Raw genomic sequence first — 20,755 nt, forward strand, 5'->3', positions numbered from 1 at the left:
CTTAAAGAAAGAACCTCTATTCTTGCTGTAGTCACTGATGTAGAAGACCCACCTCCTCCTCCTCATTTGCTCTCGGTTCTCTGCAGTTCATGGAAAGCAAATCCACACGTTCCTTTCCACATTTTCCCTCTCTGAGACTCCACTTTCAGCCCTCCGGTGCTGCCTTGTTTGCTGTGCGGCTGTGCATACACTACCTCTCTTCCTCAGAGCACAACAGGCACTAGAAAAGCCTGAATTTAAGTGAATTAATGAATTATACTGTTCACAGCACTTGGGAACTTCAGCAGCACTCCAGATTCCTGCCTGACCACCTCAAGCACCCAGGCCAGGCAGCTTCTCCTACTCACACACCTGCTGTGTGAAGCAAAAGTACTCATGCTTTATTTAGTGAAGATTTTCTCCTCCAGCATTTCCCTCATAGCAGCAGGGTGTGTTTTTTTCCCTGGCAAGCCCCATGTTTACTCACAACTGCTCACCTACAGCCCCTTACCCCCCACACCCCAACCTGTGCTTGACGGCCCGTGACCGTCACTCCTCAGTCACAGCACGAAGCACCCGCCGCTTTTCCCGCCCAAAAGGCCGAGCATGCGCACTGAACCCGCCCCACCGGCAGGGGGCGCAATCAGCCGGCCGTGCGCATGCGCACCGAGCAGCCGGGTCACTTTCCCTTTCCGGGGCGGGCCCAGCTGTGCCGGCGGGGAGCGTCGTGCTTCGAGGCGGTGGTACCGCGCATGCGCGGAGCGGGTGGCGCCGGGGCTGCGGGCAGCCAGGTGAGCGCGGTTACGGCCCGGTGTCAGCGCTGTGCTCGGGGCGGCCCCATCTCGGCTACGAACGGCCCCGCCTGGCCCTGCCCGCGGGAGGCAGGCGGCAGGGAGAGCACGGCGGGGCGAGGAGCCCCGGGAGCCGGCGGGACCTGAGGGAACGGCCTGGAGCTGCGTCTAGCGGGGGGACAGGGATTGGATACCAGAAAAAGGTTCTGCCCCGGAGAGTGGTCGGGCGTGGGGTGGGCTCCGTGTAATGGACACGGCTACGGGCGCCTGGAGTTGGAGTGTTGGGGCGGCGCTGTCAGTGCAGGGTTTGGATTTTGGATGGTGTTGTGAGCAGCCAGGAGCTGGGCTGTGTGAGCCTTGTGGGTCCCTTCCATCTCAGGGGGCCTGGCTGACAGAAGGGATGCTTGTGTTTCTCATGTTTCTGGCTCTCCTTCTGTGTCCAGTTCTGATTTCTGGAGACTAGCATCTATACACAATGCTTTCTTAACTAATGTCTGCTTTGGAGAAGGATGAGTAACAGAAGCTTGGATTCAGTTCCTTCATTTAAGATTTGTCTGTGCCATGAACAGTTGTGCTGTTCTGTTAAGTGACAGTGAAGCAGGGTTGTATTCATAGCTTTTAATCCAGTTAACATTCGTAGAGATTGCAATTTGTATACTGATAACTAATTTAAAACACCAGTAATTACTGGATTTCCTGACTGTGATTCCTCAATAAGACCTACCAGATGATTCTAGGAGTGAGACACAGAGCAGGGGTAGCACCTAGGTTGCTGTTCCATAGTTCTGACAGCAGGTCAGTGGGTGTGACTGAAGGCAGAAGTAGAAAAGAGGCAGAGACAAAAGTCTGACAAAGTTTTCTTCTGTTGAGCATTTTTCCTACCTGTGCAGGCAACCACTCTGCTATCTCAGCACTGTTATTTAATGCACAGTTTTAGCTAAGTTTGTTGTGTGGGCTTCACCAAGCATGGCTGATTTATTTGCAGTCCAGCTTCTAGAACAGCTGTTTGGGAGACAGATGTCGCCTGAGAAACTTTAATTCTTGAGGGGGGAAAAAAACTTATGAATAGCTTTTAGCTTGTTTTGCCTTTGTAGGTAGAGAAGTGGCTCTGATATGTTCGTTGTCTGTTTTCATTTCATTCTTTGAGTCATTTGAGCTGCTTCTGAAAGTCTCCAATTAATTTACTGGCAGTGCTGAAAGAGATAAGCGACTTCCATTTCACTTGGAGGAGCCTCGATTTAATTACAGATAACAACTGTATGCTATATGTCTGCTTTTTATCTTGGTTAACCATGGTGCTGATCTTCAGAGCCATCCAGTAGAGCTGGGCTCTTTTGCCAGTTCAAGAAATTACATTCATCTATAGGGATGTGGCTTGGTGGGCATGGTGCTGATATCAGGATGGTGGAACTAGATAGGGACTAGACAGTATTAGTGACTTTTTCCAGCCTTAATGATTCTATTATGATATTTACTAATACAGTAATGTGTTATTGCCTCATCTATCAGAATTCTTAGCAAAGTTAGAAATATGTTCTGTGCTCTCAAAATGAATCTACCATGTACCAGTGGTTTTAAGTATGGAATGATTCTACTTCAGGTCATACAGTAAGTCTGGCAGACCTGTGCTCTTTGATAACAAGATTTCTGTGAGGACATGCATAGCTGCTTTTGACTCACACTGTTAGATGTTTTGTTAGACTCAAAAGAAGTCTCTGTTCTTTTCTTAATGGTTTTTGCAGTTCCTCAATGGAAAAGGTGTTGAAGACGGCCACCAGCACTGTGGAAGCATGGAGACAGAATAGACGTGTATTGACACCCTTAAGAATATATTGGGCAAACTGAGGGAAATGAAGAGCTTGAACCATCACTTCAGCATGGCAGCAACTGAATCCGACAAGGACTCCGGATACTCAGGTTTACAAAAAGACTGTGCTACTTTCATGTTTTTTCTTCTTCCTGTTTTCAGACTGCTGGTGATGTTACATAAAGCTGACTCCAGCCCCTTGCAGTTTTTCTGGTTGTTACATGGTAGGGTCTTTATATCTAAGGCAGGCTGAAAAGTTATCCTAGAATGAAAATTTTTGGAGTGGAGTGTTCTGTAGCTTATCCATGTGAATTTTAGTGCCATGGGAACATAGAAATGTGCCTAACAAAGAACTGAATGGAGAAATCCTTTATTCTTCACAGTCTAGAAATGGGAATGGGAAGATTGTTCTTTGCAGCGAACAATGAACTATTGGACATGTATGTCATGTAATGCCTTGCAGTTTGACTGGATTGTCATTAGAACCTGATAAAACAGTAATTCTCGTGACAGCAGCAAAATTTAGACAGGATGTTCTGTTTTAATAATCAACAACACCATATAAAGTTTGCCTTTAAAGTTACCATTGTTTTTATGGGAGCTACTGTGCATACCTGGTTTGTAGAGGGAAGATTTAAAAATGCACAAGACTGCAGCAGGGACCTGAATCTGGTAGTTCTTTTGTGTAACAGTCTTCAGAGCTGACTCTGTGGTAGCCTGTCATCCCTTGGAAACTAAATACAGACAAACAGATATAAAGAGATATTTGTGGAGCCGGTGTCTGCATGAGGACTATCCTGAAATACAAAGTCTTGTAATAAATAGAGGTCATTTGATAGCTGTCACAAAAGATCTAATTTAATTGGTATTCTAGAATTAAACTATTATCCACTATGACTTGATTAAAAGGGAACAGAATAGTAGAACAGGAAGGAAACAACAAGCGTTCTACATGTGAAACAATTAACAGCTGAATTCTACATTTGGCAGATGGCAGTTCAGAGTGCCTAAGTGCTATGGAGCATACTGACTCTGAGGATGTCCTGAATGCATTGTGTTGGAATGCAGAAGATGGGCCTTGGTCATGCCCCGTGACCACGAGCAGCTCTTTTCCTGCACTTTCTCCTATGGTTGTAATGAAAAATGTTCTAGTAAAGCAGGTAAGGAAAAAATAATATATTGGAAAATACTGCAATTTTTTTTTTTTTAATATATACATTTTCCTTTCAAAACGGATTGTATGAAGTTGTTGCAGTCCAGAAAGTAAGCAGGAATTTGTAAAGTTTTGTTAGTAACAATCCCTTCTTTTGAGGGACATCTAAAACCACTAGGGGGAAAACAATGAAATACAGAAGCTGTGTCGCATCTGCTCTTTGTCTCAAAGGGATCTACAAAAATAGATCTTTATAATGTTACTCAAATGACACCAAAGATCAAACCTAAATAAATATTTTTCCATTCAAATGCTGATAATTTCTTTTTTGTTCAATTTAGACAGAGGAGTAGGATGATTGCTTTTGCTTTCCACTTCTTAGATTCTAGAAGTGCTTTATATGCAATGTGTGTTTCATCTAGAAAATTATAAATGAACAGATTAAATCTGAATCTAAAATTAGTTTCACTATATTTATTTGAGCAGCTTTTTTCTTAATTACATAACATGTCTCACATTTCAACAATTATATTCCATGTTTGTGTCTTCCAATATCATATTATGTGTTATTCCTCTAGCACTTCTGTGTGACACTGAAAAATTCTGTATTGTGATAGAAGGTGCAAGAGCTAGAAGTTTGAAGTATTGCTATGCTGTTAGGCTTCTTCTGCTTGTGTTCTTAAACAAGGCATAAGTACTTCAGCCTTTCTTATTATTAGAATATTTACGAGCATACAGTGAGAGTGAAGAAAAAAGAATGTAGAACTTGATTCTTTTATACTGAATCTGCTTTGAATAGGAGCAAAATCTGTTAAATACTGTGTGTCAGAGCTAGCATAGGGGTGGGCTTTTGCTAATACTTCATAGAATCGTTAAGGTTGGAAAAGATCTCCAAGACCTTCTAGTCCAGCTGTCCATCCATCACCACCGTGCCCACTAAACTGTGTCCCTAAGTGCCACATTTGCATCTTTCTGAAACACCTCTGGGGACAATAACTCCAACAGTTCCTTGGGTATCCTGTTCCATTAATTTGGCAGGTTATGTATTTGTAGGGGGATGTGGTTCTCATGTGAGCATTGTGCTTTATCTTGACAAGAAGCACCTATATATATATATTTTATAGCCATGTTCTTAGATGTGCGGACAAAACGCATGTGATGCAGAACACAAACAAATGTCCAGGTTTTCTTGTAGCAGGGAAGAGTCAAGCTGGGAGCTGTTGGTCTGAGGCTCAAAAATTAAGCATGTTAGACTCTAGATTTTGTTACAAATAGGTAGGATAAGTAGCCATGTAATACACATAACTTGAATGTTGATAGTATAGCAAAAGGAAAACAAAAGCAAGGAGGAAGACGTAGATGAAATTACCAGACTCTGTTAACTTAAGCTGTTCATAACATTTAAATCTAATTATTTATGGCTAAGGACATTCATGTTAAATTGAAAATTGTTCATTTAAATAAGTAAAAGCATCCAGCAAGGTCAGAATGATGGAGTGTCTTTCTAGCTCTTCCACAGGGTATGGTTACCTCAGGGTAGTCATGCTGGACATCTTATTAATGTGCTCTTTTCATCACAGTTCTCAGTTAGGCTCCCTGGACCAAAACAAACCATAAAAAAAATGCAGCGTTCCCAGTTACCACAGTTTATCTGTTTCAGTCTCAGTCAGCATCAACCCTCTGTCTTAGAACCTCTGTGTTCCTGCTTAGTGATGTTTACCTGCTGACCTCATTTCAGGGTATAAACAGCTAACAATGTTACTAAAAAAAACAAAGCAGGAATTAATTATCCAGAATACAGTAGTGCTGAGGTAAAGTTTGTAGAAGTTCATAATGAGTGGGAAGCTTTTTAGGTAACACTGGTATCTGCAGAAGGTTATCTTTCATTAAAAATTGACTGCGGAATGTGTAAAATTAAATGTCTTCTTCTCTAATAAAAATTAGATTTTTAGGGTATGAGAATAAGAGCAGAACACAATCTGAGTGGAAAGGTCAAGGGAGTGAATAGTGGAGATGTGAGTAGGGGATAAAAACAAGAGCATGGTAGACTATTATCACAGTTCTTTAGGCCTCAATGAATTTGGGGCTCCAGTGTGCTAGGTACTGTACAAGCATACAGTAAATTGCAATCTCTGATTCCAAAGCCTTGCTCTTTAAGGTTTCATGTTCTGTCTAATGTTTATATTGCCATGGTATTTATATACTTCCCCACTCTTAATTTCTCTGGGTACCTTTTTTATGAATATGTTATTTTGTCTGTGAAATAGGGAAATAATGTCAACTACTACAGGGCATCTTGCCCACTGAACTCAGTGTCAGAGTTTGTAACTGAATCTCATTGCTGAGTCTCAATATCTGAATCAGTGGATGATGCCCACCTTTGTCAAGTCCTCTGCTGACAGGAGTGGACTTAAGCAAAACATGTTAGCATTTGCCTGTTTAAGTGTTCTGAGACTGGAGAGAAGAGGTTGGATTTCAGATGAGTCAGGGTGGCACAAAAAAGGATGAAATCCTGTAGTGCTACTAAAACCAGTGCCCCCTCAGCAGGCCTGCAGTAGCATTCCAAATAGCTGACCATAGAAATTGAAAAAACAGCTGAGAGTACGTTGTATTAGAAGAAGTGAAGGTTTTTTTGGCTTTTGTTTTTTGCCTGAAAGAAATACTACTTTTTACTAGACCATTTGATATGTCAAGAGAAAGCAGGTGTGCTTTCTGAACAGGAGATCTCATGAAGTTCCTTCTTAGTGTATTTGTGAAAGAAGAGGTGATGTCTTGTAGAAATCGATGTATTACCCTATCTATACTGCAGAATGCAACTTGTGGAAAGATGTAAAAACTTGAATGCTTTTCTTGAAATATAATGCTTTTAAGGCATATCAGTACACAGAATTTCATCAAAGATGTGAAAATAAACGCTCTGGGGCTTAGAACAGGCAGTTTTCCTTGACTTGATTGATAGTCATTATTTTTTCTTCTTTTCCAACTTCATGGTTTTAAATTTATTGCAGCCATACATTGTACTTATGATTGCAAGACTTACTGAGCAGCTATGTTAAATAATGTCTGTGTTAAATAACCATTTCAAAAGCTTGCTATAAGAATAGAAATGACAGGATTAGAGTTGCTGCATTACAACAGAGTGGGAGTCTAAATTGCTCCTGAAATGTCTGTGCTGTCTTTGACTCTTCCGGAATATTTCATAATCAGAGTTTTTCAAGTATGTTTTTCAAGTTTTCTGTATATGTTTATATATGTTTATATATGTTCTGTATATGTTTAGCCTCAAGTGCAGTAATAATTTTACACTAGCACTGTATGATGTGTAATTTTACAGCATGCACTGTAATTCTTATTAGGGAAGGTGTGTATAAATTGAATTTTTTTAAAATGTATTCTCTATATGTGGTTTTCAGCTTTGATTCTAGTGTGTGGTTCTGTTGTCAGAGAAGAGAACAATGAGTTTGATAATAAGCTGTTCACAATGTGTTATATTGTGTAGCATGCATCAGTTATGAAGAAATGATGTAATCCACCTGTTTTGCTTAAGATTTTTTTAATCCTTATCAATAGCACTGCTGTAAGAATTGTGTTTTTCCCCATTTATGCTTCTCAGGGGAGTTCATCCCAGCTCCAGTCTTGGACTGTCCAGCCATCCTTTGAAGTGATTCCAGCTCAGCCACAGCTGGTATTTCTTCACCCATCAATCCCACCTCCCATTAACCCTCACCCTGCTGGGAAAAAGAGAAACGATTCCACTAACTACTTGCCCATCCTGAACTCTTACCCCAAAATAGCACCACAGCCCTGCAAAAGAGATCACTCCTTCGATCTAGAGGAACGTCAGGAAACCAGTTGCCGTAAACGACTCTGCACAGAAGCATCTAAAATGGATACTTCTCCTGTATCAAGGAGCACAGGTTTGTCTACTAGTCCTTTTTCCCACCTACCAGTAAGCTTTAAGGCTCCTCAGGATTCTAACCAGCAAAGTTCTTCAAGTTTGATGACAACTGGAAAATTATCAACTCTTCCTGGTTTCCACTGTGTTTCTGCTGACACTCCAAAAGTTCCAGGCTTGGCTTCTCTGTTGCCTTTTGGAACTCTACAGACGGCAAAGTGCACTCCTCATGAGAATGAGAGTGAAGCACAAACTACAATGCAGTCTGCGGTGTGGAGCCTGCCATTGATACCAGAAGAGACTTGCACTACCCCTGAGCTGCTTTTGCAACAGCAAAGTAAGTGCAGACGTTTTCAGAATACACTCGTTGTGCTACGCAGGTCAGGATTGCTGGAGATCACTTTAAAAACCAAGGAGCTCATTCATCAGAACCAGGTGACTCAAGCTGAGCTGGACAGGCTGAAGCACCAAACACAACTTTTCATAGAGGCAATAAAGAACAATGCTCCACAGTCATGGGCAGAGCTAGAAGCATCTCTAACAGGTTCAGATAAAGCTAATAGCAACCTTGAAGATTCCACTTATCCAAACATGTAGTAAAATGGTACATAGCTGTTAAGTTATTCCTGTGCCTCCTATTTCCTTTGTCAAGCTTTTATTTGAACGTTCTGAGTCCAAGATGTGTAAGGTGGCATGACATTTACAACTTGTCTTTACAGCCAGTCATGGGACTGGGACAGCACAGTGGGATTTTGACAAGATGAATACTCACTACTCCAGTGTGACCTTGAACTTCATACTAACTCTATACTTTCTTGAACTTCAGAAGCTTGGATGTGCTCTGCTGGCATGTTCCCATTCTTGCTGTGAGAAGACAGTCATTTGCAGAATTATGCAAGCAAGTTTCTTCCTATTTCCATCTTCAGATAGTCAGTTCTGAGAGTGGCATAGCAAAACAGTCCTCAGTATTGGGCTATCACCAGTTGCAAGTAGATGATAAAGAGAGTAGGTGTGAGGAGAAGAAGCTTAGCTTGGTGGGGTGATATCAGACTGCTGACTGTTGACAGAAGTCTTGCTTTTGGGGTTACAGTTGTTCTGAATTAGTGGAGATCTGCTTGTGGTGAAGCAGCATTCTGTATTTATTGCAATCTTTGACCAAAGTGATGAGTCTTAGGAGCCCAGTGACTTGATTTTTGATGAGCATACGTTGGATTGTGATCTGTAAAGATGAGTGAATGAGAATTGCAAGGCTTGCACTGCAAGTGTTTGTTTCAAAGCTGTATTTATTTGCACTACCCATTAGTGACTAAAAAGTGTACAGGGAAAGTGGCTTTGGATTTTCTTGGTAGAATGCAGAGGTGTTTTTTAACATGGTGCAAGGAAGATACTTGTTTACCAGGGTTAATTTGGCAAGACTAGTTAAAGGTTATTTTATGTGTAAATCTTTTGTTTGTAAGGCTGAACTCCTCCTTTTTTTTTTTTCTTTTTTTTTTTTTTTTTGCTGTGAAATTGTTCCGATCTTGTTCAGTATCTTCATCAGTGATGCTGATGAGGGGATAACGTCCACGCTCTGCAAGTTTGCTGACGATACGAAGCTAGGAGGAATGGCTGATACACCAGAAGGTTGTGCCAGCGAGACCTGAACAGGCTGAAGAGTTTGGCAGAGAGGAACCAGGTTAGGTTTAACAAGAGCAAGTGATGAGTCTTGCACCTAGGGAGGAATAACTGCATGTACCAGTACAGGTTGAGGGTGACCTGCTGGAAAGGAGATCTGCAGAGAGGGACCTGGGTGTCCTGCTGTACAGCTGGTTGTCCATGAGCCAGCAGTGTGCCCTGGTGGCCAAGAATGCCAATGGCATTCTCAGATGCCTTAAAAAGAGCATGGCCAGCAGGTCAAGGGTGATGATCTTCCCCCTCTACTCTGCCCTGGTGAGTCCTCACCTGGAGTACTGTGTCCAGTTCTGGGCTCCCCAGTACAGAAAAGACAGGGATCTTCTGGAAAGAGTCCAGTAGAGGGCCACAAAGATGACAAAGGGCCTGGAGCACCCCTCTTTTGAGGAAACGCTGAGCGACCTATTCCTGTTCAGCCTTGAAAAAAGAAGACTGAGAGGGGATTTGATCAGTGTTCATGAACATCTAAGGTGCAGGAGGCAAAGGGATGAGGCCAGACTCTTTTCAGCAGTGGTAACAGGACAAGGGGGAATGGCCACAAACTGAAGCATAGGAAGTTTTGCTTCATGTGCTTCATGCACATTTGCAAATGTGCATAGAGATTTCTTCATGGTAACAGTGACAGAGCACTGGAATGGGCTGCTCAGAGAGATGTGAAGACACCTTCTCTGGAGTTAAGACCCACATGGATGCCTACCTGTGTAACCTGGTCTAGTTAGCCTACTTTGGCAGGGAGTTGGACTAGATGATCCTTAGAGGTCACTTCCAGCCCTTACAATTCTGTGAATCTGTGAGATCAATTGCTAAGAATGGAAAAAAAGGAGAGAAGTGAGAGGAAAAGGGGCATATTGGCTCACGGTAAAACAAGTCCTACCATCTCCCTTCCCTCCTTTTTGAGGGAAATTTAGTAAATGTGTGTACTTAAAAATAACTATATAAAAAGATGTCAACTTGGAAAATCTTACTATAAGTTTTATCTGCTTGAATTTGAAATTAAAATTATTTTCTTCCACATAAATGTATCTCATCCCTAACCTGCTTGACATGAAATGTAGTTAAGGCCTAACATCTTATTCAGTGTTATTAGCAGACATCTGCAGTAGTCAGTTGCAAAAGCTATTCTACAGATGTCAGTTTATCTGGACACTTGTGTCAGTCCCTTCAATAAAAAGGGTTTGTATGTTTTTTACCAGAGGCAGTCTATGTAAAAGAACTAAGAGTGTCTCTCCCTATGAAGGCTAAGAAATATAGATTGCTTATAGTGTGTTCATTTCCACTTTAAAATGCTTTCCAAAAATTGGTGCCATGTAGATCACTCGGTATTTTGATGCTCTGATCACTTCACTTCAGATTCTTAAAAAAGGTACTTGAAATTATAATAGAACTCTTGCTAGTTTGTGGTTACACCCCTTCATTTTCTGACGCCTTTGGGAATCAAGATTAGAGAATGCTGTGGAGAATGCTGTTGTAGACTTCCTAAAATACACCTGGTAGAAAAGGTGCAAGGGATTTCCCTCTAGCAAGAAGTTTCCCCCTTTTTAGGGGAACAATTGATGAAAAGAAATGCCGTGGATATCTCATGCGGAGGAGAAAGGGAAGTCACGTTTTTCCCTAGCCAGAAGCCTAGAGGTAAGTTTTGTGGCAGGATTCCCCATTATGCCCTTTATGATCTGTAACAAACAAATAGCAATGCATTTCATAATATCCTGCCCTCCTGTTGAACTGCTACTCCTGTAGCAGTACATGGCAATATATTAAGAGAGAAATTTTTGAAGACTGTGTTGTATTTTCAATATAATTGTGCATAATAGGATATCTCCCAACCTGCAGCACAGCAGTATCAAAATTCAACCAGAGAAACCAGAAGGCAGAAAGGCGGCATAATACAATGTAATAATGCAGGACATAACTAGCTCTTCTAGAACTACATGTGGTATGTGCATTAAATGACAATTGTTGGGTGGATAGATATGGTGGGACCTCGTGCCATTTGTGTAAGAATCCCAGAAGAGCTTCTGAGAGGAAGGAGTAGGAGGCGGTTCCATTGATCTGATACCTTGAATAGGCTTAGAGGTGTGGGAAAGTGCATAGGATATCTTTTCGATTTTTCTTAGCATTCTTATTCTATCTATCAATTATAGAGGGGAATAGAGAGGAAGCACTTGGCAACATAAATAGGAAGTTCGGAATGCGTTAATAGGAAGTGATTGTTATCCTAGAAAACACAATGGTGGATTTAGGCTTTTTCTAGAGATGAAAGGAGGTAAGAAAAAAGAAGTTGAATTCTAGCTGTTTATGATGAATGAGTACACCAATGACTTCTTAAGCAATTCTGTGTTATTACTCTGAAGGGACCTTCAGAGGTCGTAGAGTCAAACTGCCTAACTGCTTGAGGGCTAAGTGAAAGCTAAAGCATGTTGATGAGGGTGTTATCCAAATACCTTTTTTAGTATTCCAAGCATGGTGCATCAGCCCCGTCGTAGAGATTTTCTCTGGAGAACCTGTTCCACTGTTTGACCAACCTTACAGTAAAGAATTTATTTTTTTACTGTTTTATCTCCATCATATTTCTACTGCTCTGTTGGAGTAAAGGGAATGGAAAAACTGGCCTCACAGAACACTTTGACTTAGGGAACCTCGAGCTGCTAGAACTCTCTCATAGTCCTTCCAGCACCATGTATGTCTTTTCCTGACAACACCAAGAATGAGCCGAAGTGTGTACGCTTACTGCTGATGGGCATTTCAAATGGTTGATTTGAATAAATATATATTTGATAAATCTGGGAATAATGTCCAGCAGCTGGTTAGGAATCTACTGGGTGTCAGTCCAGATTTAAACAGTTTTTGCTGAACTAGAAAAATCACTCCAGAACTCTTAAGATAGGTAAGGCCCCATAGGAACTGTATCACTGACAAATTTTGCTTCAAGGTTTGTGGTTATGAGAAAGGATTTTGAAGGCCCCTAATGACAGATACATTGTCAACTATCTTTCTGTTCAGTTTCTCTTAGCTGCCTTTATTCCTAGATGTTATAGTAAAGCTTTAAACAATAAGGACTTGCCTTTCTTGGCTGCAATTTAATAAAACAGTGTAGCTCTGGTGCTCTTTTGAGGAAAATCAGTTGACCGTGTTAGGACCAGAAAGATGTTGATTCTGGGCAGGGGTCTGGAAGTGGTCCAGTGGAGCAGAAACATTAGCCTCTTTAATTGGAAACAAGTAACAGTGAACTTAGAGGGTTCTTTCACTTTAAAAGTGGCAAGACAAGTCAGGCTAAAGACACCTGGCACAGCTTAAGAAGTCAACTAGATGGTCTGTTGGGACCTAGTTGCTGCAGACAATTAGCGAGCAGGGTATCTTCGTGGCTCAGACAGACTGCTATTTTTCTATTGAGGTTAAATAAACATCATTATTTTTTGACTACTCTTGCTACATATTTTTGAAGTTCTGCTGCTCTAGTTGGAATGTAAACCTTTTCTGTACCTTTCAAGTTTATTGTCAGCTTTGAATACAGTAGCCTAAGAGCCCTGTTATAAAACATGACCTTTTTATTAAATCTTAACACAAACAGACTGTGAAATATGAATCAAATAAAGTATATAGCTGAAAAGTATATGGCTTGGTCTAATGCTGTTGAACTGCCAAGTCCTTGATTCCAAATCATGCTTTGCTTATTTCCACTAGGCCATGTTCTCCATGTGGGAAAGTGCAGATCCAGAAGTGATACTATGATTTCTTACTAAAGAGTGATACATGAGCTTTAACAGTATATATGAATTAAAGGATTTCTGGGAGGAGCCTGACACAGAGTGACCTGTGCAGGACTCTAAAAATATATTGCAGTGTGTGACCATTGCCATAGATCTGTCATAAAAACTTGGAAGAATTTTTCAGTTTCTTAACTGTTACTTCTATGTGATGACTGTACATTATGCTCACCGTCTGTGCAGGGTGAACTCCTACACTTGCTTAATCTGCCAGCCAGATATGCGTAAGGTCTGAATTGTGAAGGGTATGGATAGTTTGTTACCGAAAGGATTACTTGAGTGAAAAAATCTAGTCCCTCTCTTGGAGGTGAATGCTCATCAACTAAATCTGTATTGCAGATTTTCAATAAAACATGTTTTTTTTCAAAATGTGGTTGTCTTTTCTTCAAAGGTCAAACTTATAGCGAGAGCTGGGCAGTCATTCCCAAAACACCCAGCAGTGTCATGGCTTGGGGTGCTGTCACAAAGTAAGGTACTGGAGATTCTGTTTCAGGTTTTCTCTTTGAACTGGGCAGAACAATGGCTTGAACTGTATTGCTTTACATCCAAAGGGGAGTGCCATCAATGGAGGTCTTTTTATTCCCTGAGAGTGCAAACTCACTGTTTGCAACCCATGTTCTCGTAATGGGTGTAGATGCAACTAAAGCGGTACATTTTTCCACCAACACTGTGTTTCTGTCTCTTCTGGCTCAATTTTTTACTTACACTGTGAAGTCTATCTACAGGATATCAGGCTTGCGCATCTTTGTTTCACTGAGGACAAAAAGGTGAATTGCTTCTTTATCTTTCTGATAACACAAAAGTCTGAAAGGAGCAGAGTCCCCAGCAGACCTGAGCTGAGGATTCTCAAAATGTAAAATTCCTGGCATGCGATAGGCTTTAGCTCGCTGTTACTGCTTGCTTTCTCTCCATTCTTGGGACAGAAATAGGGGCTCCTGCCTACATGGTTTTACACTTTCTTTATCTGTGTGTTAATTCCTTGCAGGCAGCTGTACAGTGTAGCCATACAGTTCCCAACTGTATCATGTGTTCCAAAGTGTCCAAAATGCATGAGGCTTCTGTCTGTGAGACAAATTTAACTGCTCGAGTGTAAATTCCTCTAGTCTGACTCAGAAGACAGACGAAGACAGTGTTTTGGCCTCCTCCATTGTGGAGTGCAGTTTCCAAGACTTCCTCAAATTCTTGTTTAAACTAAAGTGTATCTTTAGAAGAAGCAACCAGCCCTCATTTGAAAGCTCCAAGCAATGAAGAATCCACCCAAGTTGTTCACAAGGTAATTACTTAGTGTTAAAAATGTGCCTTTTATCTTGAATGTCATCTTTCAGTATCCAGCTGTCAGAACTTTTACCTTTTGTCTGCTAAACTGAAATGCATGCTGTGATATTGCTCTTTTCACTATAGGTATTTATAAACCGAACAAGTCATTCCTCCGCTTGCATTGTTAAAGTAACTGATTAAGCTCTCAATTTTTTCCCATCCTTTGTTCATCTCTGGTGCTCTTCTTCATATCCCTTAAAATTACTCAAATGCATTTTTAAGTGGAGCACTTAAAGCATAACAGGATTGCAAAGAGTTCTGCCATATCAATTTTCCCTGCTGCTACTCTCTCTCATTTTAGTAGCAACGATGGTCTGAAGTCTAAATCTTCTTTGGACCTGCTAAGGTTAGTGATCTCCTGTCCTTTAAGTGTATTTCCTCAGTCCTCTGAATTCACTTTGCATCCAGAAAGCAGGTCAAACTGATTTTGGTAAGTCACCAGCCTCTTAACATTACTAACTTCTCCTTTCCTCCTAAACTTTTTCATCTTTAGTTATAAATAATTCTAATGTTGCATTCAAATTTAAAATAATATTAAATAATGTAGACAGGAACAGATTTTAGGCTGTTTTTATTTCAGTGGAATAAGGCAGTGTTGGACAAGTTGCTATATACAATTAAGGGACCATACTTTACTACATTTCACACCATCTAGTTCATTTTATATAATTCTGACATCAGAGTGTGTCACATGGCACATTTCAATTACCCATCAGAATTATAAATTTATCCTTGATTTTTGTCCTCCCATCAATCTTCAATTCCATTTAATCAAAGTAAGCTCTCAATTTTCTGTTTCTTTTAAGGTTCCTTAATATCGGTTATTTTTGCTTTATACTTGCTTAATCAAAAATTGCAGGTTATTCTGAGGTTTTTTCCATGTTCTGCAGCCTATGTTCATTCAAATCCGTTTTTCTATCTTCTGAAAAGCTGAAGCTATGTTAGATTTTTCCTCCTCTCAGTCCACTGAAATCTTGCCTAGCAGTCGGAAATTCACTGAAATCGCATTGATGGTCCGTAGAGCTTTTTGGTTAATTTCTGTTAAATTTTCAATCCTGATTTCTTCAAACCTGCTGACTGAAAAATATTTAGCAATTGTTGTTTAAAGTACTCATTAATTTACTTTGTAAAGTTTAAGTCAAGCTGTTGTCATGATATGAGAAGAATACATCTGGCCTTTTTCTAATCACTCATTTCCTGAGATGTTTCTGAAATGCTTTTGCTATTCTGCACTTCAGCAATGATTTCCATCTTGAAATGCAGCAGTGCCAGCTTAAAGATTCCTCCTACTTTTTGTATGTTTCAAGAAATGGAGGAAGTAGCGCTTTTCAGGGCTTAAAGGGGAGTTTCATCAAATTCTTCACTGTTTTCTTCTTATTGTGATCAAATTAATTGGATTAGTTTAATGGAACTGGAATGCTTCCTATTATGCCCACTTAGGCAATTTCACTTTTTTTCTGTAACAGTAGTAATAGGATTTTTTTAGGCCTCCCAGGACTAAGAAATCCAATAACAGACAGAAAACCAATGCTTATTGTTTCTTAATATATTATTTCTTAATAGATGCTTGAAAAATTCATGTGCTTTGAGTGGAAAACTCACATGTTTTTATTGGAAATGAAAATGCATTTTGTCTGGAAGCTCAGTGTATTGCAGCATTGGTCTTAGCGTTCATTTTACAGCGAATCTTAAGCAGTGTGGAAATGCTCTGGGCAGTGTGGGTGGGCAAAGATATTATTTCCCTTTACCTTCATCGCCTTTTGAATTGTTATGGGTTTCCTGTACAGGAAATGGGACCCTAGCTTTGAAGAATTGTTCCATCACCTCGTGCTGAAGAAGCAGAATCTCCTGTAGCAGATCTCCTGAGTAGGTGAGGATAAAACTGCACCACCTGAAGAAATTCTTAGCTCAGTAAATACAAATACCATTTTTTCTGCTATGCCCCTAATATGTCTAATTTTAAAAAATGAAAATAAAGTAAAGGGTTTTATTGAGAACAAAACACTGCCATATCAGATAGACCTTGTGCAATATTTCACAGAGGCGGAATTTAATGCAATGAGAATTTTGTGAGTTTTTCTGCTTAGTGTGTAGTGTGAATTATGAGTAAATACTCGGATTTTTTCTTTAACCAGAATAAATGTTGATAATGCTTATTATGTTGTGCTACAATTGCTTCCCACCCAGAAGTTATCAGCAATATCATGAGCAGCGCTTCAAAAAGTGAGTCTTGTGTGCTACGAAATATAATGTCAAATCTGTTTTGATGTGGTCAGAGTATCCTCAAGGCTGGTGATGTTTTGTCAGGGCAGCAGCATCTCAACTGGAAGGGGGGCTGTTTAGGTCATGACACGCGAAAACAGCCCACAAGAATTATTGTATTTCTTGTCACTGAGAAGATGGTTATGACTGTCCTAGGGTACCCAGGCAGCAGTCAGACTGATACCAGTAGGCTATCAGCATTACCTGCTGGACGTGCATGTAATAACACATGAAATACTACAAAGTTATAAAATCTCAGTTTTATCCAAGGTACCCAGTAGCATCCCAGTTCTTAGAAGTATGTGATCCTTTGAAACCATGTGTTTTTGCCGAAAGTTGTCTCCCATGCAAATGCTAGTGCTATGCAGCATGTCCAAACATGCTCAGAGTTCAGCAGAGGATAGCTTTCGTCACACTGAGCTTGGCTTTCCCATCTCATTATTCAGTATTCTACCCCTGACCACGCTTGCAACAGTTCTTGCACAATAATGCTTTCTGAGTTCACTCTGAAGTGGGTGGCTGTCATCAGTTGCATGAGAAAGGGCCAAGATGAATTCCCAAACATTTGTTTCTACGCTAGTTGCACAAGAAAGGCAAGTCTGAACTTGAAGATAATCATCTGAATACTAAAAAGCCTCCAAATGGATCATGGGAGCTGCAGACAGTCCAAACTGGAAGAAAAACAGAGCAATGACTGTGCTTGAGGCTTTGTTGCTGCAGCATTTGTGGTCTGCAATGGTGGCAGGCTGCTGTTGTTAGAGAAGCGATGCTGTTCAGCATGACGGGTTGGTGTGTGGTTGCACCAATGGCTCTGACAAGCTTATAGCAGTTAAAAATGATGCTGAGCATTCAGGAGATGCCCCTTCTGGCCACAGCCATGTGGTCTACTTCTATGAAAATCTGTGAGATGTGAACATGAGGCTTGCCTGCACGTGAAAAATGCTTCCCCGCTCATTTTCTTCTGCTGCCAAACTTAAAGCGGTGATATCAGGCAAAGCAGAATGATGCACTGCTTCTGTCTGATCCTGGAGCCAGCAAAGTTACAGGAATCATCTCTGCAGTTTCTAAGGCTTTCTTCTTTCAAATTCCATTGCTTCTTCAGCACAGTAACACCTTCCAACCAGAGATACTGCAGCCATCTGATGTAAAAGTGGTGAGTTTATTGGTGTGCTTGGCTGGGTGACTGGGAGCAGATGAATCCCAATAAAATAAAGACCTTGAATTCCCAGGAGCGAGATTACTCCTTGATAGCACTTTTCCTGTTCTGTGTCATTATAACAATGGTTCATGCATGGATGAGCACCTCGGGAAGTATCTGTGTGATGAGTTCATCTAGCCATAGTGGCAGTTAGTTCAAGCACTCAGCGGTCCTGTGAAGGATCACTATTACCTCTTAAAAAATAATGACAATAACAGCAATAGGCCACTGCCTGCGTCTTGTATTAGTATGGAGAAGGGAGGAAAACAGTTTGTTGTTCCCCAAAGTCTAACTTAACTTTGGGGAGCATTTCCATAATGCCATTATTGCTCCTTGTTGTGATGTGAGATCAGTTCTTGGCACTTCATTTTTCAGTAAATGGGATAAAGCATTTAAAATATAAATGTGACTCAAAAGAAGTCTCTGTTTGCCTGGAATTGTTTCTGCTTGGAATGAAACCAAATATAGCAGCACTCAATTCTTGAACTCCTTCATGCATTTCCATGGCACTCAAGCTGTGGGTCAGAACTGCTTTAACCCAAGCATTCATAGCATTCATAACAACATGAAATTGATACCAGCAATTATGTGCATACTTACTGTCCAACAGTTTGCACCATTAGCACTGACATATCTGATGTATACTGTTGAGGTTTTTACTTTTTTGAGATTTCCCTGATCTCTATCTCAAAGAAGATCTTGGTGCAGAGGTGATATTTATGATGTGTAATATCAGCTCTCAATCTTGTTTTAATGATTGAAATAATGATGCTCTCGATGCACAGTAATTTTCCATTTCTTTTTCCATAGTCTAAAAAATCACATCAGGTAGAAGATAAAGTAAGAGAACTGGTCGCCATATGGCTGACGCCCAGAATCTCAGCAATTTGAGGGGTTGGAAGTGGAAAAAGATGAAGTAAATTCTACAGAATTTGTACCATAAGTAGGTGGCAGCTGCTAGAAAAGCAAAACAAAAGCAGAAAGGAAAAAAACACCGATAAGCAATATTATGAGGATGCATGAGAACAGATCTTAAGGTAACCATCAACACACAGCATCCTCATCTTTTTACCAGATTTCTTATTAAAAAATCGGGTCTCTGTATTTTTAACTGTGAAGATTACTTTTTTTCCCGTTTGATCTGAATTTTAGTGGAAATGAACTCACTTGCTGCCATTGCTGGCTGCTAGTTGTTCTCCCCTCCTCTTTTCTCTGGCCAAAGAGAATGCTGTAGGCTTTGGTTCATGGCTTAATACTTTTGATTCACACCCAGCTCTAAAACACCTGGCACTGCCACCACTACTGCTGCATGAAATAATTTAAACAATAATATATGATTGGAATTGAGATGGTCTGAGGCTCTGTTCTTTTTATCACCATGGACAAAGCACTTGGATCTTCTCAACTATAACGTAAGTATATAACTAAAAAAAGCAATACTTACTGCTTATTATAAAACCTTTGAACTTCTCTTGTAAGAAATACAATATTGGTATTTTCTCCAAGTCTTGTCTGTGGGCTGCTATGGTTCTGCTGCTGGATTTTCTAGAGGTTGAACATCTATGTAGTTATACTAACCTATAATTGGTTTCATTTTAGTAAACTAAACTATATGGCCACTGGGTTAATTCCCCCTGATGTGATTCCACCAGTGAGTATAGAAACTTACTCCTTATGCTTTGGAAATCTGAATTGAAGTAATATGGAGACAAACATCTCTTTTTGTATGCCTTACAAGGGGAAAAAAAATATCTCCAGGTTGACAAGGCTATGGGTGCAAAGAGAACAATGGCTGGCTGTGTTGCATACAAACCCTCTCCAGCTTTTGTGGTGTGAGCAGACATCTATCTTGCCCACACACATATATTAATTTATGCCTACTCATGTTTTTTTTCCTCCCCAGTGTGTATACTTCTTCAATAAACTGTAGTAATGCAACATGTGAAATGGGAGTCAAAAGCCTGGAAGCTTATCAGATGTTACATTATCTTATCTTAAAAAGTTACAATATTTTAAATCAGAGAAACATGTTGATCTCAGTCCTGGAAGACACTGGGTTCTGCAGCCTTAACAAAGGAACTTAGAAACAAATGAAATTAAAGATGTAAATAGTTCAGCTGTAGTTGTGGGACTATGACTGTGTTTGAAATTAAGCATTTAAATCTTTTTTCCTACACTGTGTTGCTCTACAGCTGGTAGGACAGAGAGTATTTTCATTATTGTCTTTTCATCTGACAACCTTCTGCCCTAATTGTTTATGCCTGTTGATACTGTCAGTACAGTTTAGTTGGAGAGGCACTGAGAAAAAGATCAGGGCATAGGGTTTATTTTTATAAGGATCTGAATTGTGAGACAGTTAAAATATTTCTAATTCAGATTATGCTGTAATGTAGTGATACACTAATGAAGGGAAGTTCTGTATGCTTTGAAGGAACATTAGAGACACAGTCTTGCTATTTGTACAACTACATTGCCCAAGTTATGGAGCATTTCTCCCCAAAATTCACATTTATTAAAAAACTTGACATTTGGATAGTTAACTGTGAAATAGTTGTGCTTTTGGTTTTGATTTATTTTTTTCTCTGTAGTAGTACTGGAGACTTCTGACTACCAGAGTAACACATCTAATGCCTCAGGGTCTTCCAACAGAGCCTCTTTGATTTCAGTGTAAACCTTTCTGGGGGGATGAAATATAAATTATGTATTGGCTACATTTCCACTGAGGTTTTATTGAGCAAATTTTATCAGATGAGCATAAAAGGTCATCCTAGTGGCTTCACAAATAGTAATACCTGAGATAATGAAACGTCTGCTTTCTCCTCTTTGATATTTCTCAAACACTGTTTTGATCTCCCAATTCTTCTATGCAAGTCATTTCCAATGAGCTGCTATGTTTTATCAAAAATATTTTCCTGTAT

The 20,755-nt window shown here is 40.2% G+C and overlaps 1 protein-coding gene across 4 annotated transcripts; it reads left to right on the top strand.

Annotated features, from left to right (window-relative positions):
• The first annotated feature begins 632 nt into the window (after positions 1 to 632).
• On the top strand, positions 633 to 13,429 carry CIPC (CLOCK interacting pacemaker). Of its 4 annotated transcripts, none has more exons than XM_085549248.1 (5): positions 633 to 770; positions 2,513 to 2,687; positions 3,568 to 3,737; positions 7,344 to 7,962; positions 9,166 to 13,429. In XM_085549248.1, exons 2-5 carry the CDS (start codon positions 2,621 to 2,623, stop codon positions 9,183 to 9,185), a joined length of 876 nt encoding a protein of 291 aa, XP_085405374.1. In that variant the 5' UTR covers positions 633 to 770; positions 2,513 to 2,620; the 3' UTR covers positions 9,186 to 13,429. The 4 variants fall into 4 exon arrangements, with proteins under 4 accessions (XP_085405374.1, XP_085405375.1, XP_015720685.2 ...); XM_085549249.1 differs by having other exon boundaries at positions 7,344 to 7,415; positions 7,525 to 13,429; XM_015865199.2 differs by having other exon boundaries at positions 7,344 to 13,429.
• Positions 13,430 to 20,755: the final 7,326 nt, after the last annotated feature.

This window comes from Coturnix japonica, chromosome 5 (genome assembly GCF_054131305.1).
Source record: "Coturnix japonica strain WE chromosome 5, WE-NBRP24, whole genome shotgun sequence".
NCBI classification, from domain to species: domain Eukaryota; kingdom Metazoa; phylum Chordata; class Aves; order Galliformes; family Phasianidae; genus Coturnix; species Coturnix japonica.

Bases quoted from the DNA above. Each gene is read 5' to 3' on its own strand.
- CIPC (XM_015865199.2), top strand. From the start codon at position 2,621: ATGAAGAGCTTGAACCATCACTTCAGCATGGCAGCAACTGAATCCGAC. The intron at 2,688-3,567 runs GTTTACAAAAAG...TACATTTGGCAG, and splicing joins CAAGGACTCCGGATACTCAG to ATGGCAGTTCAGAGTGCCTA. The intron at 3,738-7,343 runs GTAAGGAAAAAA...TATGCTTCTCAG, and splicing joins AAAATGTTCTAGTAAAGCAG to GGGAGTTCATCCCAGCTCCA.